Source organism: Pithys albifrons, chromosome 2, assembly GCF_047495875.1.
Source record: "Pithys albifrons albifrons isolate INPA30051 chromosome 2, PitAlb_v1, whole genome shotgun sequence".
In the NCBI taxonomy this organism is placed as follows: domain Eukaryota; kingdom Metazoa; phylum Chordata; class Aves; order Passeriformes; family Thamnophilidae; genus Pithys; species Pithys albifrons.
This window is the reverse complement of record NC_092459.1, coordinates 58,931,164-58,952,327: the sequence shown is the minus strand read 5'-3', so window position 1 is coordinate 58,952,327 and position 21,164 is coordinate 58,931,164. Positions and strand designations below refer to the sequence as shown.

Sequence of the window (21,164 nt, the reverse complement as noted above, 5' to 3'; positions counted from 1 at the left end):
GTTGGTCTCTCCTTCATTTAGTCGAACAGTTGCAATGACAGAGCACCAACATAACTGTGAATTTTGTCTGTGCATCTTAAGAGAAGTTGGAAAACTCTTTTCAGTATTTATTTATATTTGGGTTAGGGAGGGTTGGGGATTTTTTAAATCACTTAATTGAGAATGATTATACGTGGCTCCCTTTTCTCCATCTTAACTTCAGCAGCAGTGCATTGCAGTGTCCTTTTCTAAAGGAAAGTGGACCTAAACTACCCTTCTAATTCTCCATAGAGTGTCAAATGAAATATTAAAACAAAACAACCCAAAATCCTCCGTATTACATATTTTGAATCAAGTCCCCAACTAACAGAGAAACGGCATTGAGTATAAATCTTTATAGCACATTAGTCTTAGCAGTTTAATACTGACTCCCGAAAACCTGATTCACTAAAGTTGCTAAAGTGTTTTCTACATAAGTATTGCCAGTTTTAGTTGTTTCATTGTTCCAGGTTTCCAGAAAAAGAACGATAAACTTAGCCTATACCTCTAATACCTGCATTAATGCCTGTACAGTTCTGGTGGTGTTCTTACTCATGCTTTAGATTTAGATTACTTCTCCCTTTTCCTTTTCTCTGCTTTTAGCTTAATTCATTGTCATCCCTCTAAAGTGAGTTTAATTAATGAAGGTAAAATGTTTCATTTTTTTGTTTGATCCACTTTTTTTGTTTGTGTTTCAAACTCAGATCCAAAAGGAAAGTCCTTGGCCGTAAAGATTCTGAAGACGACCGTACCCGCAACCATTCTCCATCGCCCCCCGTAACTCCCACTGGTGCTTCCCCAAATTTAGCTACCCTCAAACAAGCAGGATCTATTCAGAGAAATGTTCGCAAGAGCAGCACCAGCAATGACAACTTCAAAGCCCTGCTGCTGAAGAAGGGGAGCCGCTGTGACACCAGTTCCCGAATGTCTGCAGCAGAGATGTTGAAGAACACGGACCCGCGGTTTCACCGGACAAAGACGGATGCCTCCCCTGACCTTTCTGACAGCCCTGCCAGCTGCTCACCCAGCAAGAGCAAACGGGCCCAGGAAGAATGGGCCAAGAGTGAGGGCCTGATGCCAAGGAGCATGTCCTTCTCTGGCACTAGGTACGGCCGGTCACGAACACCCCCATCTGCTGCCAGCAGCAAGTACAACGTCCGCAACCGCATCCAGAGCAGCCCCATGACTGTCATTAGTGAAGGAGATGGGGAAGTAGTGGAGCAGTCAGAGGGCAGGGTCCGGAGGACTTTGGAAGAGCAACAAGAGAGGCAGCTTAATATGTTTAACAGTGATGAAATGGACATGAATGACTTTACATATGTTGAGGAGGCAGGCTGCAAGGAGACATTGGATCCAGCCCATCTAGACTTCATGACTCAATCAGATGCTTCAAGAAAGTATCTAAGCCCTTCAGCTGAAGAAGGTTAAAAGGCAGTGTGTCAAAAGGCTTTGGATATTAGTCTAGAAAATCACAGAGGACTAGATTCCAGAAGAAAGCCCAGACCAGGACAAGTTTACTTTGCTGAGCATTTTTTCCATGAACTGCACATGTATGTTTAAATGCTAAAGTGATGGTGGTTCTGCATGGTTGGCCTATGTTGGGGAGCACTTGCTTTGAATGAGTGGTCTGTGGCTTAAAGAAAGTTAACAGTTGATTTTTTTTATGTAAAGCTTTAGAACTCCTCTTGTGGGGTGGTGGGGGGAAGGTTTTCTCAAAGTCTTTAGGCGTGTGAAGTTTTTCTTTTTCTTGAGACTGTAATTGTGCAAGAAAAATTTAGGAATAAGCCTGAAATGAGAAGGTTCCTGTGATACAAGCTGGACATTTGGTTCAAAAGAATTGTAGTGGTGCAGTATAGTACATTTTTTAAGCAGAGAGGGATGATGAGGCAAATTCACCTATGAAAAGGTAGTAGGGTTGGTACTGGGGATACATGGCTTATTACTGGGATATGGCCCAGTGTTTGATGAAGCGTGTCCTGCTTGAGCAATCAGCTCACGAGGTTATTAGTTGTCCAGGGTACTGTACTTTTTATTCTTTTTCCTGAGGGAAAATGAAATATGTAGTTAACATGGAAAAGGGAGCTGAGTTTTATAGCACGCTACTAGCTGCTATGCAGCTGCACACATATGCTTGGAGAAACACTCATTTCCAAGTGTATTGCTTTCTTGACTGGAGTGTTCCCTTAGAGAACTGAAACAACTGAATGTGTGCAGACGATGCAAGCAGAACAGAGAAGTGGGAGAGGAATGAAGCAGTGTACTGCTAGAATTTCGAAGGGTTACTGTTGTGGTTAAGGAATGGTATTCTCCAATTTAGTGTTCTCACTGAAACACTTCAAACCATGGGCCACTCGCTCACCTCCTCCTCCCCTTCCTCCCCTGTGGTGGGCTGGAGAGGGAAATTGGAGGCACAAAAGGTAAAGATCAAAAGGGTTGAGATAAAGACAATTTACTGGAAACAGCAATGAGATAACAAAAGAAGCAGTAACAGCAGTGATGCTAATGACATAGTGTATGAGAAAGAGGCAAATGATTCTCATGCCATTGCTCACCATGCGGAGCCCGGTAATACACAAACTGCTACCACACTACCCCAGCTGGAAGAGACCCCCTTTCCTTGGCCCTACTGTATGATGTGAGGTGGTATAGAATAACTGCCCCTCCTGGCTGCTACAGAAATTAACCCTGTCCTGAATGAAATCAGGACGTTACCCACCTCTTGTTCCATACTATCTATGTCATGCCCAGATCCTACACTTTCCAACTATATATATACATATATATATACACATACTCACAAGTACAGGTGTCATTTCCATAGTCAGTGGCCATCCCTCCAAGATGTCTGTTGAGTTCATGTAGTCCATGACTGTGGGCTCAATTAATCCTAGATGTCTTCCACGGGAGGAGGGCAGGTGTATAGTCGGCTGGTTGCAAGCTGCATCAGAAGCTCACTACTGGTTTATCTGGAGCATTCCATACTCATTGTCCATGGTAGTTATGGCATACAGTGGCAGCATCATTCAACAACCAGTATTACACAATTCAACATCATAGACTGTTCTCACCCAGAAATCATATCCCCTTGAGGCACACATCGCATTTCCCCATCCCTCTGCCTTACCCACCAAGTGCACCCTAATCCTTGAGCAAAAACAGTCCCATGGGCAAGTTTGCTTTTGCTTGAGGCAGGACTAATCCAAACTGTCTTCCATACATTCCTCATATGCACCGTGGGTACTTTATCTGCTTCTACATTGCATGGAGTTACATGGAGGTTTTGATAGGACAGGGTCAGTTTGGTTGGTGAAGCATCTAGTGTTAGCTAACCAGGTAACCTCTGCTAAATGTAGATCTCATGGTTTGAAGGTTCCACCACCCATTGCTTTCAAGGTGGTTTTCAACAGTCCATTGTATTGTTCAATTTTTCCAGAGGCTGGTGCATGATAGGGAATATGATATACCCACTCAGTACTATGCTCTCTGGCCCAGGTGTCTGTGAGGCTGCTTTTGAAATGATCCTGTTGTCTGTCTCAGTTCTTTCTGGAGTGCCATGTCACCACAGGACTTGCTTTTCAAGGCCCAATATGATGTTCCAGGCTGTGGCATGAAGCACAGGGTGCATCTCCAGTCATCCAGTAGTTGTTTCCACCGTTGTCAGCACATAGCGCTTGCCTTGGTAGGTTTGCAGGAGTATGATGAAATCAATCTGCCAGGCCTCCCATATTTATATTTCAACCATCGTCCCCCATAACACAGAAGCTTTACCAGCTCGATCTCCTTGATTTCTGTGCATGTTTCACAGTTGCGGATAACCTGGGAGACAGTGTTAAATCCACCCTTCAACCGTGAGTCCATCTGTATGTTGCATCTCTTCCCTGGTGCCCTGAGGTGTCATGGATCCACCAAGACAGAAGTAATTCACCCTTGTGTTGCCAGTCCAAGTCCACCTGAGGACACTTGAATCTTGGCAGCTTGATCCACTCTACCAGTGTCTTACCAGTGTTCTTCAGTAGCCTGACTCTTGGGTATGCGTTTATGTACTTTTACAGACAATTTCTCTATGCGGGTAGCGATCATTTTTCACACTTCAGCAGCCCAGATGGGGTTACCTCTGCACTACAGCTGGCCTTTCTCCATTGGTCTAGCCATCCCCACAGAGCATTTGCTACCATTCATGAGTCAGTGTAGCGGTAGAGTGCTGGCCATGTCTCTCGTTCAGCACTGTGTAAAGCCAGCTGAACATCTTTTGGCTCTGCAACATGACTTGATCCACCTTGTTCCTTAATATGATGTCTTGAGAGACCCCAAAAAACAGACTCTGAACCAGTTTAGTGTGGGATGAGAGAAAAAGGTAGATTCTTTAATGTCTAGGCTTAGGGCTTTCAGGAATACATGACGACGTGCCTCTCGAACACTCATTTCCATAGTTTTTATAATATTGTCCACCCAATCCCCAGTTCACACATCTTTCAGTTCAGCCCCATCCTGTCCCTGGTCACACCCTGTCAGGATTTGAGTCTGGGGGACAGTGGGACCCTCTTCATCATTTTTGTCTACCTCAGCACATATAGGGCCCTTGGAGCTTTTCCAGTGTTCTTAGACCCAAGGTTGTTGGCTTGTGTTTATGTCTCATGGTGCAGGCCTTCTGATATTCTTCAGCCTTCTGTCTTGAAGAGTCTAAGCAGCTAAAAGAATTTGAGCTATTGATATATGTGGTAGAGGTTACAATAGATAAACATTGAACTTAAGTTGCTAGAAATAATAACACACTAAATTTGCCTTTCACTACAGTTACAAGTACTTCTAAAATCTATAAAAATGAAAAAATCAAAAACCCCTGAGGCATCAGTAGCTTCTGTGACTTGCCCTGTATGACTCCATAGGGCAGCTTTCTATTTTTAATGTATCCCTGCAATATTGCAGGAACTGTCAGTAAAGAGAGCATGTTGCTCCTCAGCATGTCACCTTTTCCTCCTCTGTTGATGCTAATAATCTGAAGTTTTCATCTTTAGGCCAGTTCGTGATGATTTCCAAGATCCCTGGGCAATTAGAGTTTTCTGTTTATGCTTGCTGTGTGATCAACATGATCCACTCCATGTAGCCTCAGTGGCGTAATGTGTGGAAGGGACTTCCCCTTTAAACATCCGGCCCAGCACTGGCAGTCGGGGTGCCAGGAGAAGCTGTGCTTTGGTGCCAATAACTTCTGAAGCAGCTCAAACCCTTTCATACCAGTATCCCTTTCTCAGTTGTGGTGTAACAGGCCTCAGATCTTTTGTATTCCTGACTCCAAAATGCCAGGGAATTGTCCTCAAGTCTCACCAGGTACTTTTTCCCAGAGACTCCAGGAAGGACCATTCTCCTTGGCTGAAATTTAGAGCACATTTTTCACATCTTGTTCTGTCCTGACTTAGTGGAAACTGACCAGGGGGATTGGCTTCTCAGAGAACACACGATGTGGGGGTGAAACCAAAAAGTCTTTATTCAATAATGGGGGAGCCGACCTTTAAAGGGTTGGCTTGGGAGGAGCTTAGAATGGGTTGGAACCTCAGGAGGGATTGGGTGAAAGGGGCTTTGGTAACCAACAACATTCAATGAGAACAGAGGGAGAAGGTCTAAGGGGAAGGGTCTGGATAACTGAAACCTGGATAGGGGCTACAGGACCGCAGGGAGAGGCGGAAAGAATGAACGACCGCACACATTGGGGAGAGAATACAGAACTTCTCAGAACTCAAACCTATGCAGAGAAAAACACATTAATGATAAACTCCAACAATAAATTCTGCATGTACAGTTGGTCAGGTCCTCAGGGCTGCATTTCAGCATTTCCCCACACTGACTGGCCCAAGGGCTACTGCTTTAATTTGTTTGAATTTGTTCAAAAGCTTGTGTTGTTCAAGACCCCACTTGAAGCCATTCTTCCTTGTCATGTCATAGAGAGGGCTTACAACCTGACTGTGATCTGGAATGTGCAACCTCCAAAAACCCACAGCCCCTGGGAAAGCCTGTGTTTTCTTTTCACTGTGTGGTAGGGACATAGCCCTGTTTTGTTGACCACATCCATTGAATCTTGCTATTTTACTCCTAAAAACTCAATTTACTGGGCAGGTCTCTCGAGCTTACTTTGCTTTATGGAAAAACCTGTCTTCAGGAGGATTTAGATTATCTTCTCACTTTTCTCAGAAACTTCCTCTGCTGTGTTGCCCCACAAGATGATGTCATCGATGTATCACAAGTATTCTCGAGCCTTACCCTTTTCCTCTGTGGTCTGGATCAGTCCATGGCAAATAGCGGGGCTGTGTTTCTGCCTCTGAGGCAGTTGGTTCCAGGTGTATCGAACACGCCTGCAGGAGAAAATAGGCTGTGGCCTGCACTCTGCTATAGGGGGAGCCCCCTACACCGAGCTGGGTGTGGACTCATGGTCAGAAGAGCTTCAGCACAGCAGACATCAGAAGGCTTGATCAGAAGGCTCACAACTTAGGGAGTTTATTCAGATAGGTTAACAGACAGTTCTCATAGCTCATAGTAGAAGAAGTTAATTCCTATTACATCAGTAGATCTAGACCTGACTCACTCTCACATCCTAGTAAACCTCTCTCTCACGCAGTAATGTCCACACCTTTTAAGCACTCTCATATCCAACATGCCAACACATAATTGGTTAACCAATTCACTTTGCATACGCCACAGCCTCTCTTTGGTCACAAACCACCACACATACTCCAGGTAGCTCTGTTCTCTTTAAGGTAGAACTCCCAAAACAGCTTTCCTTAAGGGATGCACTTACACTCACCCCCACACTCTGCTGCCAAAGGAATGGAGGAAAAGACATTGGCAAGGGTGGCACCACTTTTCTGCCTTGGACTCGAGTGTGTACTGAAGTTCCAGCATGTCTGTCACAGCAGCACTCCATGGTGGTGTGACTTCATTCAGGCCACAGTAATGTACCATCAGTCTCCACTCTCCATTAGACTTATGCAGTGGCCATGTAGGACTGCTAAAGGGTGAACAAATCTTGCTGACCACTCCCTGGCTCTTCAGTTCATGAATCATCTCATGGATGGGATTCAAAGAGTCCCTGTTGGGGTGGTATTGTCGACAATGCAGTGTTGTGGATTGGCACACCAGGCAAGGTATTCAGCTGTCTAATCTCCTCTGTCTCCACAGCAACTGTCTATTCCAAAAGCCTAACGATGCCCTTTTGGGTCCTTGAAATACCCTCTCCTGAGGTAATCTGTGCCCAGATTACATAGGGCCTTTGGGCCAGTAACAGTAGGATGGTTTTGACATTAATTCCCACTCAGGCTCACCTCAGCTTCCAGGACAGTCATCTGATGGAATTCCCTAGTCACCCCAGAAACAGAGATAGATTCTACCTGTACGTATTTTGGTGGCATCAGGGTACATTATTCACTAGTGTCAACTAAAGCCTGGGTCTCGTGTCCCAGGCCATCGTATCCACATAGTCCAGTAGATCCAATAGTCCCTTCCCTCTCTCTCAAGCAGAAGTGTACTTGCTCCCAGTAATAGAGACTTTGGTCCTTACTGGTGGGACATGGGACATTACTTCTCTAATTTGTTCAAGTCTTTTGAAGCTGTCTGCGGTCTCGTACAGCTTTTCTACAGCTGAGATGCAGATTGGTAAGGAGGAAAAGAGGTGATCTTTATATCACCTGAAGCACTGTTCTTTCATTGGCATCCATGCCAACAACATGGAGTACGATGATGGTGTGTTCTCTACAAACTTCCCCGCAGAGACTGTGTACATGGGACCTCATCTGGATCTACAGCAGACTACTTGTTACTTTAATCCTTACAGATTACCTCCAGCACAGCTAATTCTCTCAGGTATTATATACTTTTCTCCATGTCTTTCCACCTGGTTGGGCACCCTACTAGATCTCCCTTAAGACCTCTTCCTCGTGCTTGTCAGGAGTTGCTTCCAGTGACTGAGAATTTCTGCCCTCTGCCCAATCCCCTTATCAATGCCCACACCCAGGGACAGGGATGCCAGTTGCTTGGCTTCTCTACCATCTAATTTCATATTGTGGACCACAATATCCCAACACGGGAGCATCCAAGTCTCCAGGGGCTCACCTGACTGGTGGCTGAAATACTTTTGCGTATCTCACAGCTCACCGGGGGATAGGGATCTGGTGATTATCTCTGGCCTTGCCTCTTCCTCCTGTTCTGAAGGCCCCGCTGCTGCTTCTTCATCCTTCACTAAGAAAACTGATATGGTCTTAGGTTTTTTCTTTTGTATAGAGACAACTGCTAACAGCATGAGTTGCTCCTCTGGTTCAGCCACAGTTTGAGTGGCCACCATACCTGTTGGTATGTTTTCCCCCTCTTCCCCCTGAGGGTGCTGTCTAATACTGAACTCTGTGATAAGAGTAGCCAGAGCACAACACACTACAGTAAGTTGCTGATCTCTGGAGTTGCCACAGCATTCTTGCAAACACTCCATCACTCTGTCAGGGTCCTGTAGTTGTTCAGGGTGGGTATGATTAATAATGCACTCCCTAAGGTACCACCTGAGGCCAGGGCAGGAGAGCAACACTGAATACATGTCCCAAGTGACCCTCATTGCCCTTGATGTTATCATGACATAAACTGATATCACGCAGTACAGCAACAAAAAAATCCTGATCCTTCTCCCTGCTCTGAAACAGAACATTGTGAGGAACACACAGTGTATATGTGGAAACACATACAGGGTTAAGTTTCACACCCATGTGAATAGACCAAGCAATGTGACCAGTGGTTCTGGACCTAATAGAACAAATGCTTAGATCAAATTTGTTTCCAACCCATTCTGGTCAGATCTGTTGTTAACCGCAAGTGTCTCTATTTATGTGCCAAATAAAGGATGTCATGGTTTAGGAATGGTATTCCCCAATTTAGTGTTCTCACTGGAACACTCCAAACCATGTGTGACTTGCCCACTCCCCCTCTCTCTTCGCTTCTGTCCTCTGTAGTGCGCTGGGGAGGAGATTTGGAGGCACTAAAGGTAAAGATCACAGGTTGAGGTAAGAACAATTTACTGGAAACCGCAATGAGATAAAAAAACGAAGAGTAACAGCAACAATATTAGTGACAGTGTACAAGAAAGAGGCAAACGATTCACACGCGATTGCTCACCGTGCAGAGCCCAGTAATACACGAACTGCTGCCACGCTCCCCTGACTGGAAGAGACCCCCTTCCCCTGCCTCTACCATATGAGGTGGTATAGAATAACTGCCCCTTCTGGCTACTGCAGAAATTAACCCTGTCCTGGCCGGAACCAGGACAGTTACATTTCTGAATTAGAAAGCAAAGTTTGACTTTGAGAACTTGCACTACAAAGCTGTAGGTGGAGCCCATCTTTTAAAACTGAAACTTGGTAGTTACATTTTTCGAGAAGTCATGTCTTCGATTTGTCAAAGCAGAAAGACTATTACTTTTCATCACTTGAAATACAGATACTTGCTAACTTGTGGTTACCAAAGAATAAGTTACAATTACTTTTTGATTTGCCTGCAGTATTTCTCTTCTTTTTTAACCTTAATAATGTAGTGAGGTTCATTTTTACCGTATATTTTACAGACAATGAAAGCATTTAAGGGTTTTCCAATTATAAAGAAGACCATTAATTAAAACTGAAATATTGGCTGGAGTTTTTTGGTTCTTAGTAGGAGTGAAGCTTTTAATTTTTAAGAAGAATTTTGCATCATTTGATGGCATGCGCAGTTTTTGTATTGTTTGTAAATACTGAAAGTTGTTAAAATATCTCTTGATCTCCATAGCGTAGAATTTATACATTTTTAGATTGCTTTTAAGAAGGAAGCACTCTTTGTAGATTATTTATTTTAGAGAAATATGCTTGTAATCTCTTTCTTCAATCCTTTACTTGTTAGTAATGTAAATTTCAGGGGCCTTCATTTAACTCTTCCCCTCATAAGAGAGGAATAGTGCTGAAAATGCTGTGACTTTGCTTCAATAAAGAAAAAGCCTGCCAGTTGCCATATTGTCTTTTGAATTGATTAAAATCTCCTTCAAAAGATGTGTCCCAGAGTGTATGGCAACGCACTGAATGCCATAATCCATGCATCCAGCTACTAATCTCCATTTTTCATTGGAACATTTACTAATTCACTTTAGACACAACTGAAGTGTACTTACACATACGTTCCATTTTGGCATCTCAATTCTGAGACTAAACAAATTGAAATAATACTAAACTTTTTCCAGTGTCACGTGTGAATGTTTCTACTTCTCTCCTACTTGCAACCTGTCCCAGAAAACTAAAATTCTTGGAGAACCAGATTATAAGCAGTGAGTGAGAAGTGAAATAAAGTGGGGAAGGTGAATCCAGTTGCACTGAGTGGAACAAGGGTGGGATTAACTGGTGCACAGCAAACTATCATTTTTATGTGCTAACAGTATTTAAAGAACCATTGGATTTTTTGCATTAAAACCTGATTGAATAGATTGTTTCAGATATTATTAATACAGATCTGAACTACATTGCGTTGCAGAGTGCGAAACCTTCTGCCGCTACTAAACATCTTGAGTCTTGCTTTTGTGTGTCTCCCAGAGATGATCACATGAAACATGAAAGGGCTATATCCTTTTCACAGCAGGTACTGTCCCTTTCAAAACTATGTGTAAATACTGGCTAGTACTCACAACACCATACTGACAGGAAGATACTCAGGCTGTATTTTATTGTTTACAAATGGGAAAATCATTTAAGTGAAAAATTGCTGCACTGGAGAAAATTACAGCAGCATTTTGCATCAAGTGCCTGTAGGAGGGAGCCTAGCCAGCTAGTTCCCTTCTGCTGGCCAGCTGATGCTGCCAGTCATTTTTATAGGCAGTATGGGGAACTCTTTGGAAAGTCCCAGCTTAAATGCACACCATCTTGTCAATCCAAACAGGTGAGCTCAAACTTCAGTGTAGCATGGGCTGAATTCCTTCTCTGGCCACAAGTAGCCTTGATGCTCATCTAAAACTCACATCTTGTGTAAGGTGAGTTTGGGTGGAAGCTCAGGTTTTTCCCAGTATGCAGAAAGCACTGTTTATATAGCCCTATTGATGTTGCTACATGACTATATTTTGCACAGTATAAGATGTAGTGAAATATATTAAATTTGCTGAAATATGGTTAATGGTGCTTGTAATATTTACTTAAACAACTGATGTAACTTCCTTGTGGAGGTATCACTGTGTCGTCTCCGCACTGCATCGTCCTCTGTAGCAGCGTGCAGAACCGGTTAGTAGCTCAGTTTTCTCAGGAATACAGTCCTTGGACCAAGTTACCACTGCAAAACCTTAAGAGCAAAACAGCTTTAAGCTGTCTTTTCTGTACTGGCAACAACTTTGGTGCGTATATATCTTAAGGAAAACATACTTAATTTTTTGTCTCACAGCTTCAAAATTACTTTCTTCCATAATAAGGTTCCTCCATAAGGAAATTTTGCAGTTGTGATTTTATTGGTCAACAAGTGTAGATTAAGTTTCACAAACCTCAGCTGAAGACATTTAGAGCAGTAGGAGAGGACACATACACAAACTTGCCTGTGCTAAAGAGAATCATCCGGATGCTTAATATATCATGCTGTAACAGGGCTTATTTGGAGTTTACAGTTGGTTTACAGTTTGCTTCTAAAACAAGAATCATTATTGAAGGTAGGTGTGAGATTAATAGCTAGTTTACCTTTTATTGGGAATGGTTTTCAATTTCTGTCATTTTCCAAATTTTGCCGTATATTAACTCATTCCATGCTTCATTCATTTATGTTCGAAGTTTGTTCTTACTGCTGTCAGATGTAGGAAGTCCCAATCCCCGTGAAAATTAGAGCCCTCCAGTTATTACATGAGTACATTTGTAAGGCTCTGGGGCATTTTCAAGTCTTCACTACTGTTTGTAAACAGGAAAGAGGCATTTATTACCTTAATTGAAATGATGGAGGTTATATAAGGAGCAATAGCTCGGTGAGAGGAAGTTTGGAAGGCTACTGGGAAACAGTTAAAAGAATTGAAAAGAAGTGGAGTTGAAGAGAGGGTTTTGAGGAACCAGGACTGGATGGTAGTTCATGCATAAGGCTCAGCATGAAAGAAGGCCCAGAATAATGGCAGGAAAGGTGAAGCAGGGAAATTACTGAGAAGTACAGTGAAGACACAGAATAAGGTATGGGGTAGGCAGGCTAATGCAGATTCTTGAAGGTAAAGAAGTTTCAGCAAGTACAGAAGAGAGAAAAAGATGAAGGAACAATGGAGTAGTCACAGGAGAAAGAAAAATTTTAGCCTACAAGTTTCCTCCTACTTCAAAGGGTATAGAAGGCCAAAAGCAGTCAAATATGGAGAAAAACAAACCACAACATTTTAGAAGAGGATAATGAGCAGAATTAGGTGATCTTAGTGAAAGGGTAATAGGCTGAAGTGAGGCGTGCTCTAGGAGACCTCAGGCAACTGAGTGGGTGCCTTTGGGCTCATGCACAATTTTTGGAAGGGTTCTGTACAGAAAGGAGTTCTGCCCGAAATTTGAAGAGAGTAAGGGGGATTGGGAAGATTAAAGCTCATAATCATCCTGCTTAATTTCTACCAACAACTCTGCATCCAGTGATTCCAATGGACTGGCTACAGGTCTCCAGACACCTGTGTTTGGATAACTTGCTAAATCTTCAGTCACTTCCTCAAGCAAAGAGAAGCTACTTGTGCATGCAGCACAGGGATGAATGTGTTCATATTACTGCAAGCAAATACATCTTGTCTGGTATTATTTGGACACCACAAAGTTCTGTAAAACCCATTTATAGCAGCAGTTACAGTTCCAACAAAGGTGTTGCTTTAAGTGATTCAAAGTGATGCATGGTTTGCTTCTGTAAAAGGATTACAAGAATGAACTTCAATGGTAAAACAAGGTGTTACAAAAAATTACAGTGGCAATGAAGAATCATTTTATCTGTTTTATTTAAAATAACTTCAGTACTCACAAGGAGAACACAATAGCTATATAATGTCCTTGGTATTTTTCTGAGCTTCCCTCTTATACTTTATTTTCTAACTTTCAGAAGAGATTTCATACAAGGTTAAGACTAGAAAAGTCTTCTGACACAAAATTGATAATTTTCTTTGTTCTAGGGAGGTGTTGCCAACTTTAATCAGAGTGCACCATTAAAATCTTGCAGCTATTCAGTGCTGGATCATGACTGTGGCTATACTGGTGTGCATTAATAAAGCCAGAGTAAAATATAGAGATGTTTGGTAAAGATGTGCTGTCATATATTGTGCCAAAAAAACTGGATAAAAGCCTTGATAGTGCTTCCCCAGCAGAATGTGGGTAAACTTTATGTTGCAAATTTAGCTCTTTGCAGTTGGGTCCTTTCACATAATGTGCAACCAACCTTTTAAGGGCTAATCAAGTCTTCTCCCAGCAATGCTAATGGAAAATGTCATTGATTTTCAGTAGGAAATTGTCTCTTAATAGCGATTCCAAGTGTGTGTGTATATGCAGGGAGAGGGGTACATACAGAAGAAAGTCCAAACCAGTGTACCTGAGTTGCCTCTGTCTAAAATATACTGCTCTACTTGTGCACCATCTTTCAGTATAAACCCAGACTTTATAGTGACTGAAGGAAAAAAACCTTAAAAAAAGAAGGTGAAAATCTGTGCAGACACATAGATAGCAGAAGATTCTGCATATTCACTACCACTTAAAAAAAACAGTAAACATGTAAGTTCTGTGTTTAGTTGGTAAAAACTGATTGGGGGGGGGGGAATATATGTAAATTACAAAAAAAACCCCATAGATAAAATCTGTCAACAAACAAGAAACAGGATGTCATATCTGCCATTTGAAGAGGAACGCTGTTCTTCTACAACTTCTTTAAAAGTCAGTCAAATATCCATTCAGTTTACTTTTTCCAAACGAAATTACTACTGTTTCTAACACTTTTCACACTGGGTTGCAGAAAATGGACACAGAAATTCCTGCCTTTAGAAGGATTTTTAGGTCTGTTTAAAACATGGGAAAGAGCATTACAATGACAAGAACATTCAGTGCCCAGTGCAGCATCACTAGTTGAGAAGCTGCTCTAGTGAAGTCTGAAAGATGGTCCCATCCTTTTTGCTTTAATTGGGATGTTGTGATGCGCTGCCTGGAAAATCATTGTTGCAAATTGCTGTGCCAATTGGGAGCTGTAGTCAAAAGGATTAAAAAAGCAAAGCCTAGATTTATATAGTCGGTACAGCAGTCACGAACTATGGAGTGATAATGATTTTAATGTATTTACCTTTTTAATAGAGTCTAATACAGAGCAAAAGTACATTTCAGAAAGTAAATCTTAATACAATGAAAAAGTGTGTATAGGGAGCATGTGGTTGTGAGCAGAGGTCATGTAGCTGCACAGAAGTCAAAGTTTGGGTCTATGGTAGCTTACATCCACTCGCAAGCCATGGATACACAGAGCCAAACCACTGGTGATCCCAAATGAGACTGACATATCCCCATACACGGCACACTTGATTATTTAGGGTAAAAGTTTTTTATTCAGGATCAACCAAACTTAAATTGCAAAGAAAGGTCTCTGTGAAATGATATACAGGAAAAAAAGGTGTACCTCAATGTAATACTCAAGAAACAGCCCTTTATTTATTCCAACATGGAACATTAAGACTGATTTTGTCCATTTACTGATGCAGCTTTTTGCAAAATTTACTGTCATTTAAGACTGTGGCATGTAGGGACATGAAAAGCAGTTGATAGGTTATTTCTGAGTTTAAAATACCACCAGCAGTACTTTGTTTCTAAACTGTTATGCACAACCCAAGGCAAGCAAGTGGTGTAACATAAAAACTTTTCCTGAAGTGCAGGTTTGAATTTCAGGACTGACTATGCAACAAATTAGTCATCTAATTCATGGGATGGGTTTCTTGCGTGATGCGACAACCTCATGTTAGATTTTCAGAACAAAAAAATCTCAAAAATTGCTTTCTATGGCCACAAACATGCTCTCTCAAGTGATCACCAGTACCTGGGAAATTGTAGTGACCTCTTAGAACTGAAAGTTAGAAGTCATGTAAAATGCTGAGAAAAGAGGGGAGAAAGTGTCTTGGCAATAAACTGAAATGTCTTTCAAAAGTCATTCTATTGTTACTCATTTGTCAGATTTTTCCTTCTTTGGATAAGCCAGATCTCATGTCATCTATTAATTCTGTAGGATGCCTTAGCACTATTCTCTCAACAGGTATTTCCTTATCCTGCTTGAAGCATGCAAACATCAAGAGTCTTTGTGATACTGGTATGTCTTTTGAAAGGCCTGCCGAGAACAATAAATATGAAGGGAATCCAAACTTGATTTCCTTTACGCACTTGTTGGTAGACCATGGATTTCCTGAAGTTCATCTGTCTGGGGAAATGCCATTGGGGCAGCCGTTCCTGCCTCTGTTCCAGTTCATGTACATACCTGTCAGCATAAGGGCTCCAGCTTTGGTGGCTCTTCAGTTATTACAGGTGGCCAAAACCTTTTAGTTTGCTAGGCTGTGGATTCAGAGGAGAATTTCCTGCAGCTATTCTCACACTTCCTAATGTGATCTGCCAACTCCTTGATAGGTCTCTTGGCACATCTGCTTTCCTTAATCCCAACCCCACATGCCACCTATAGATGCCATCAGAACTCCAGAAACTAACACTGACCTCCAAATTCTCACTATTCTATCTCACACCCAGCTCCCACAAACTCCAAGCTCAGCTCTGTGTCCTTAGCCACCCCACCTCATCCTTTTACAACACGAAAGAACTGCAGACAGCTACAGGTAGCAGTGGCACCACTTCAGCAGTAATAGCACAGGCAGGTACTCACAGTGTGCACTTAAATGCACAGTGGAAGGTGTCTCTGGCCTCACAGCACCCAACATCAAGTTGTCGTTTGTGCCCACAGTGTGGGATCCTCTCCCATAGACTGTTAGCCTGCACCTTGCAAGACTGTTGCCTGCAGACTATTTTACTGTGCTCTTGTCACCTGCAAATGTTTGGGTTTCCTAAAGGCTTGTGAACAGAGGTGGTCCTAGGAAAAAAGAGAGCAAGCATTAAACACCTCTTCAGTGAACAAACCGGTAATATAAATGGCTTCACATCTTGATTCGAATTTCTTTGGATCCTGATACCCCAAGAGTTGCTACCTGAAAATGTAGAATTCCATCAAATAGGGCCTAATTTGGAACATTGAAAATAAATCTGTTTTTCTTGGTAGTCTGCAACTGCAATTTTTAGCAGTCCATAACTCTGAGAAGATACTGGAATGTGGAATTTGATTTGTTTCCTTCACGTTTGTAAAGTACTCAAGTTTTTTTCTCTCCTCCCCAGCTCCTATTGGCAGTGGGTTTTTTGTGATATATGAACAACCAATGTGGGATAATAGAGGAAGACTGGCGAGGAGGATTGTAAACACGCTCAAGTGACTTGCAGCTGGGGTGCAGAAAAACACATATATCACACTACTTGCTTAACGTTGTGTGTTTGACAAGTAGAACATCTGTGTTTAGATAACAAAGCCTTGTGAAAGACTTAGAGGCACCCTATCAGACATACTTAAGATTCCTGCTCTGCTTCAGGGAAGATCAAAGCACAGTGGGAAAATGTGCCTGTGCAAATCCCTGATAAACAGGCAAAGACAGCAGGTTAGGTGATCCTCTAGCATGGACTAAGCTCTGTATTTCCTGTGTCCCTGCTCGTGTGCCTCTGCCTGGATGCTGCTCCGAGGATCTTCTGGTTGATAAGAGAAATAAATTTAATCTCTGCATTTCATCTGTGGTTTTGTGATTTTTCCTGTGTCCCTCCTGTGCTGACTCACACAACCAAGTAGGGAAAATGTGTAATCTGGTGAGATACAATTGACATAAATTGTGCCTTGGTAAGAAAAAAAAAAAGAAAAATGTAAGGGTTTTGCATAAGAGTTACCCCAGTGAACATGTATGGTAAGAGGATAATGATTTTTGCTGTATAACAGCTAATTAAGACCAGGTTTTTGTCTCCAGGCATCACATGATTAAGTTGATGAAAATGAAAAGTCAATTCCCTAATTCAGGAAAGTAGGTACTGATTTACCAACTTTATTATTCTTGAGATTCCCTTTGGATTACAGGGTCACAAACCACTTGGCAGCACCACAGAAATTAATCCACACCTGGAAGACCCACTCATTTCTTCTCTTTCTTCAGTGAAGATACCCAGTTCCAACAGATTAATCCCATCATCCTAGTGTTTGAGTGGCATTAATGGAAGACTGCAAAGGTGGACACAGTGGATGTGCACCAGGCTCACTGTTTACTCAATATTTTTATTCTTTCAGAAGATCAGGTAAGTAAAAACAGCTCAATGGCACATAGAAACTTGAGTAGAACAGCTAAAGAGTACAGAATCCAAGAAAGTATCTGTCTCAGTGACTTGGTCAAAGGCTGCATTTGCTTCTTTAATTCTGCAAGTAAATGTAATATAACTTACTGGTCTTCCATAGTTCTGTGGGCAACAAAGTACAAATGCCAGTTTTTCTGTACCTTAATGACTTATTGGATGCTCTGCTGCATTGCACAGTGCACACTGCAATAACATGCTCACCGTCTTTATGAAACTTTTCTTCTGTGTGGATTTTGTGTGTCTTACAAGAGTTGAATACTACCGACTGTGGTGAGGTCACTATTATAGTCACTTTCCTTGAAACTTGAGTTTCCACAAAACCAAAGGAAACTTTGTATTTTTGACATTATTTCATACAGATTTCACAGAGAGGCCATACTAGTCTGGAAAAGCCAGTAAGAGAAGAGACCCTGAGACCCCATGCAACGTAATCATATGACATTGGATTGGTTCTCTGAGCAAACCTTGCTACCCACCACACCCTTTTTTCTCAGCTACGTAGTAGGCTCCTAGCACCGTGACCAAAGAGAGTATGTCTGAAGGATCACTACTGGTTCTCAATGCTGTTTGTTTTGTAGGAAGCCTGTTAGAAATGGGGGCAGCTCTCCATGGGCCAAGTGCTTTACAGACCTGGAAAAACAAATATGTTCCTATCCCTAGATGGTCTTTATTTGTCTCAGTTGTTTTCTCCTCACTGAGGACTGGAAAGAGTTAATTTTACTCACAGATGGGCACTAGAAAAGACCACAGCTGCCTGTGGGATTGGAAAGGCTAGGCCAGGTGGTAGCAGCCAAGTAATCCTCAACAAAGTCAAAAGCAGCACTAGCATCTAATTGAAATAAGCCAGACTAACCAAGAAAATTAAATTTTGGCTGCATAATGGTTGCTTAAGGGCTCCTTTAAGTCCTGAGAACCTCTTAATTACACTGCAAAAAACAGGCCACAGGTGAAAACCTATTACAAATTAAAGTTAGTTTGGGAGTGAGCTTTGAGAAGCACAATGAAAGAGGCAATTGCATCTGAAGACATCTGGAATGCTGAACCTTGCTTTCTCATGGTGTATCAGGCACTGCTTGTTACAGGTATTTTTAAATACTTTTAAGTGTGTTGAGTTACATTACACGATTTATTGCTGTTTTATTGACTGTGGCCTAGAAGTCATCCCTTCTGTTGAGGGGTTGCTTGCCTCATAACACTATCTCAGGGAAATATTGTTTTTCTGGGAGCTATATCAAAGCTGAAAAAAGGCCTCATACAGTATGGAAAGCAACTATTTAAATCCTCTCAAAATGGTTGTAATCAAGTAGTTTCAATGAAGGTCAAATGTTCAAGTTGCCTTAAACAGTATAAAAATTGTGTTATTGTTTTTTATTCTTTGGCATAAATTGTGTTTAATCTGTAGTAATAACTTTCTGAGAGGTGCTAGCAGTGGAATCACAGGATGCAAAACTTACAGGCCTTCAAGAAGAAGAAACTGGAAAGTAGAAAGAGCTGTGTTACACACTTCTTCTAATAAACAGGTTGTGATTTTTAAAGCCTTTGCTTTTTCGCTCTCATCCTTAAGCTGACTGTTTTAAGGACCACTACTACCCATTAGCTTCTGTGCCCTTGACGGAACCAGCAGCTAAATTAAGTGTGTGCTTACTGTCAGATGTATGGATGCAGTGGGTTTAACTGGACAGCAGTAGGTGTCACCTTTGCCAATTGCCACTCTGTAAGATAGACTCCTCTGAAGCCAGATTTGTGAATCTGCTTCTGGGTTGCTGCAGTTTTGTGTTTAGCCAGAGTAGGACTGCTGACTCACCTTCCAATATAGATGAAATCTACATTTGTAAGAGTTTTACTAATAGAGTATATATAGTTCATACTAGAGGAGTTTGTACTGGCAAACGTAGTTGTGTGTCTGTATTTGAAGGTTTTACTGGCATAGGGACCTAAGCAAAATTTTTAAAAGCATAGATCAAGCCAAATGTTTTATTTTGGGGGAAGCTGTTTCTTGGCCACTGTGATATTATTGTACTATCATAAAGATACTCTGACTTGATTGTCAGGGTTTGTTTCTTTATTTTTTTTATTTTTAATAATTATTCCATTTCATTAAGCAATCTAAATTTCTAGTCAAGATGTTTGTTACAAATGAGCATCTCTCTGAAGAGAAATGTATGCATTGAAGTGCTTATCCTGCCTTTCCTAGATCAAGAGTTACTTCAGAAGGCCGAGTAATGACTGCTCTGTTTCAAAAAATACATTTTATCATTGGCAAGTACAAACCAGTGAGTCATCAGTTAATTTTTAGCTTAGCAAAGATTAGGTGCCAGATGCTCAGACTATGCACAGGCATGAATCAATTTTATCCAGGATGTTAGTTGCTGAGCTCCTACTGTGGTTGCAAAGAGCTGTCTCATCTTTCCTTCCTTCAAATAAAATGAGAGACAGAATGTTCTACTAATATAAAGTTACTGTATTATTATTGGAGATGAGTACTGAATACTTTCAGTGGATATTTAATAGAACTAGTTTGTATAAATTACCTGTATTGCTTTTGAGCAAGTAACTGGCATGTGTGCAAGATGTGTATTCATCTTGGTCTGCAGAGCAATGGACCCATGTCAGTAAGGAACTCGGCAGCTCTCACAGAAAGGGCGAGCACAGAGATTGCCTTCTAAGGTTTTGAAGTCTCCTTAATGAGGAGGCCCATATTGTTCCATGGTTTGCTACTAAATATAAATAAGGGGTTGTATATACATAATTAATCTCATCATAGTTCTCAGTATTTTCATAATAGAAAATTGAAATACAGTTGCCCTTCACATTAGGGGAGTTAACAACTTGTAAGTCTTTATATGTGTACTAGCAGATATGAGATTTACACAAAAAAGAAAAAGAACTTTATAGATATAAACTACAGTGCCAGTGTTACTGTGATTTCTGGATGTATATGAAATCTCATAGCATCAGATTTTCAAAAAAACAGCTATCTGATTTCATGCAAAATTTGGAAAAGATGAAGAAAAATTTTTTTTGATATAGGAACAGGAAAGAACACAGAGAAGACATCCAATCCATCCCTTGCTTCAATTAGGAGCCTTCATCACTGTGAACGTATTTTTGTCTAAGTTCCTCTGTTATGTGTCCAGAAATGGTGTTGCCAGTGCTTCACTGCACTTCCCTTTTAGAAATTTCTTTTCTGACTTAATCTTGTTTCACTTTAAGATCAGTAGTACCAGTACAGATTGGTGTAGGCATGAGGGGCCCTTATTTTACTTTGTTTGCAGTTGTCTTTTATGTAATTGAAAACTTAATGTCTCTCTTCAGTCTAAAATCTTCAACTCTCAGATTATTGGAGCTGAGAAAATTAAAGATTTTCCCTTTTCACTTATGGTTGCCGTATTGCCAGGCATGAGTTCATTTTAGGTCGTGAGCTCCCCACTTGGATGCAGAAGGTGCTTGCCCTAAGGATCTGACAGCTGCTCCCAAGCAGTAGCACTAACACTAGTAACACTGCAGTTCCTGAGATGTGTGTCACCACAGGTTGATGTGATCAGAGGTAGCTTCTAGGCAATGGAAGTTTATTTTCAATCTGTTTCCACGAGAAACATTCTCTTCTTGTTTTGGTGGACTTTCTCTTTGGGGTGGGGATTTAAGAGTAGAGATACTGGTTAGGTTGAAAGCCACTAGGAACAATTAACATGCCAGACTAGACAAATCTGTGTTGGAATGAAATGGAATAAAAAGCAGTCTACTAGA

At 41.5% G+C, this 21,164-nt stretch overlaps 1 protein-coding gene across 5 annotated transcripts in view; it reads left to right on the top strand.

The window, feature by feature from the left end:
- NHSL1 (NHS like 1) overlaps positions 1 to 16,808 on the top strand; it is a 192,111-nt gene extending 175,303 nt beyond the window's left edge. For all 5 annotated transcript variants that reach the window (XM_071549172.1, XM_071549171.1, XM_071549170.1 and 2 more), the window contains one exon: positions 723 to 16,808. In XM_071549172.1, the coding sequence (XP_071405273.1) occupies positions 723 to 1,446 (724 nt within the window). In that variant the 3' untranslated portion in view covers positions 1,447 to 16,808. The remainder of the gene's footprint in view (positions 1 to 722) is intronic.
- The last annotated feature ends 4,356 nt before the right edge of the window (positions 16,809 to 21,164 follow it).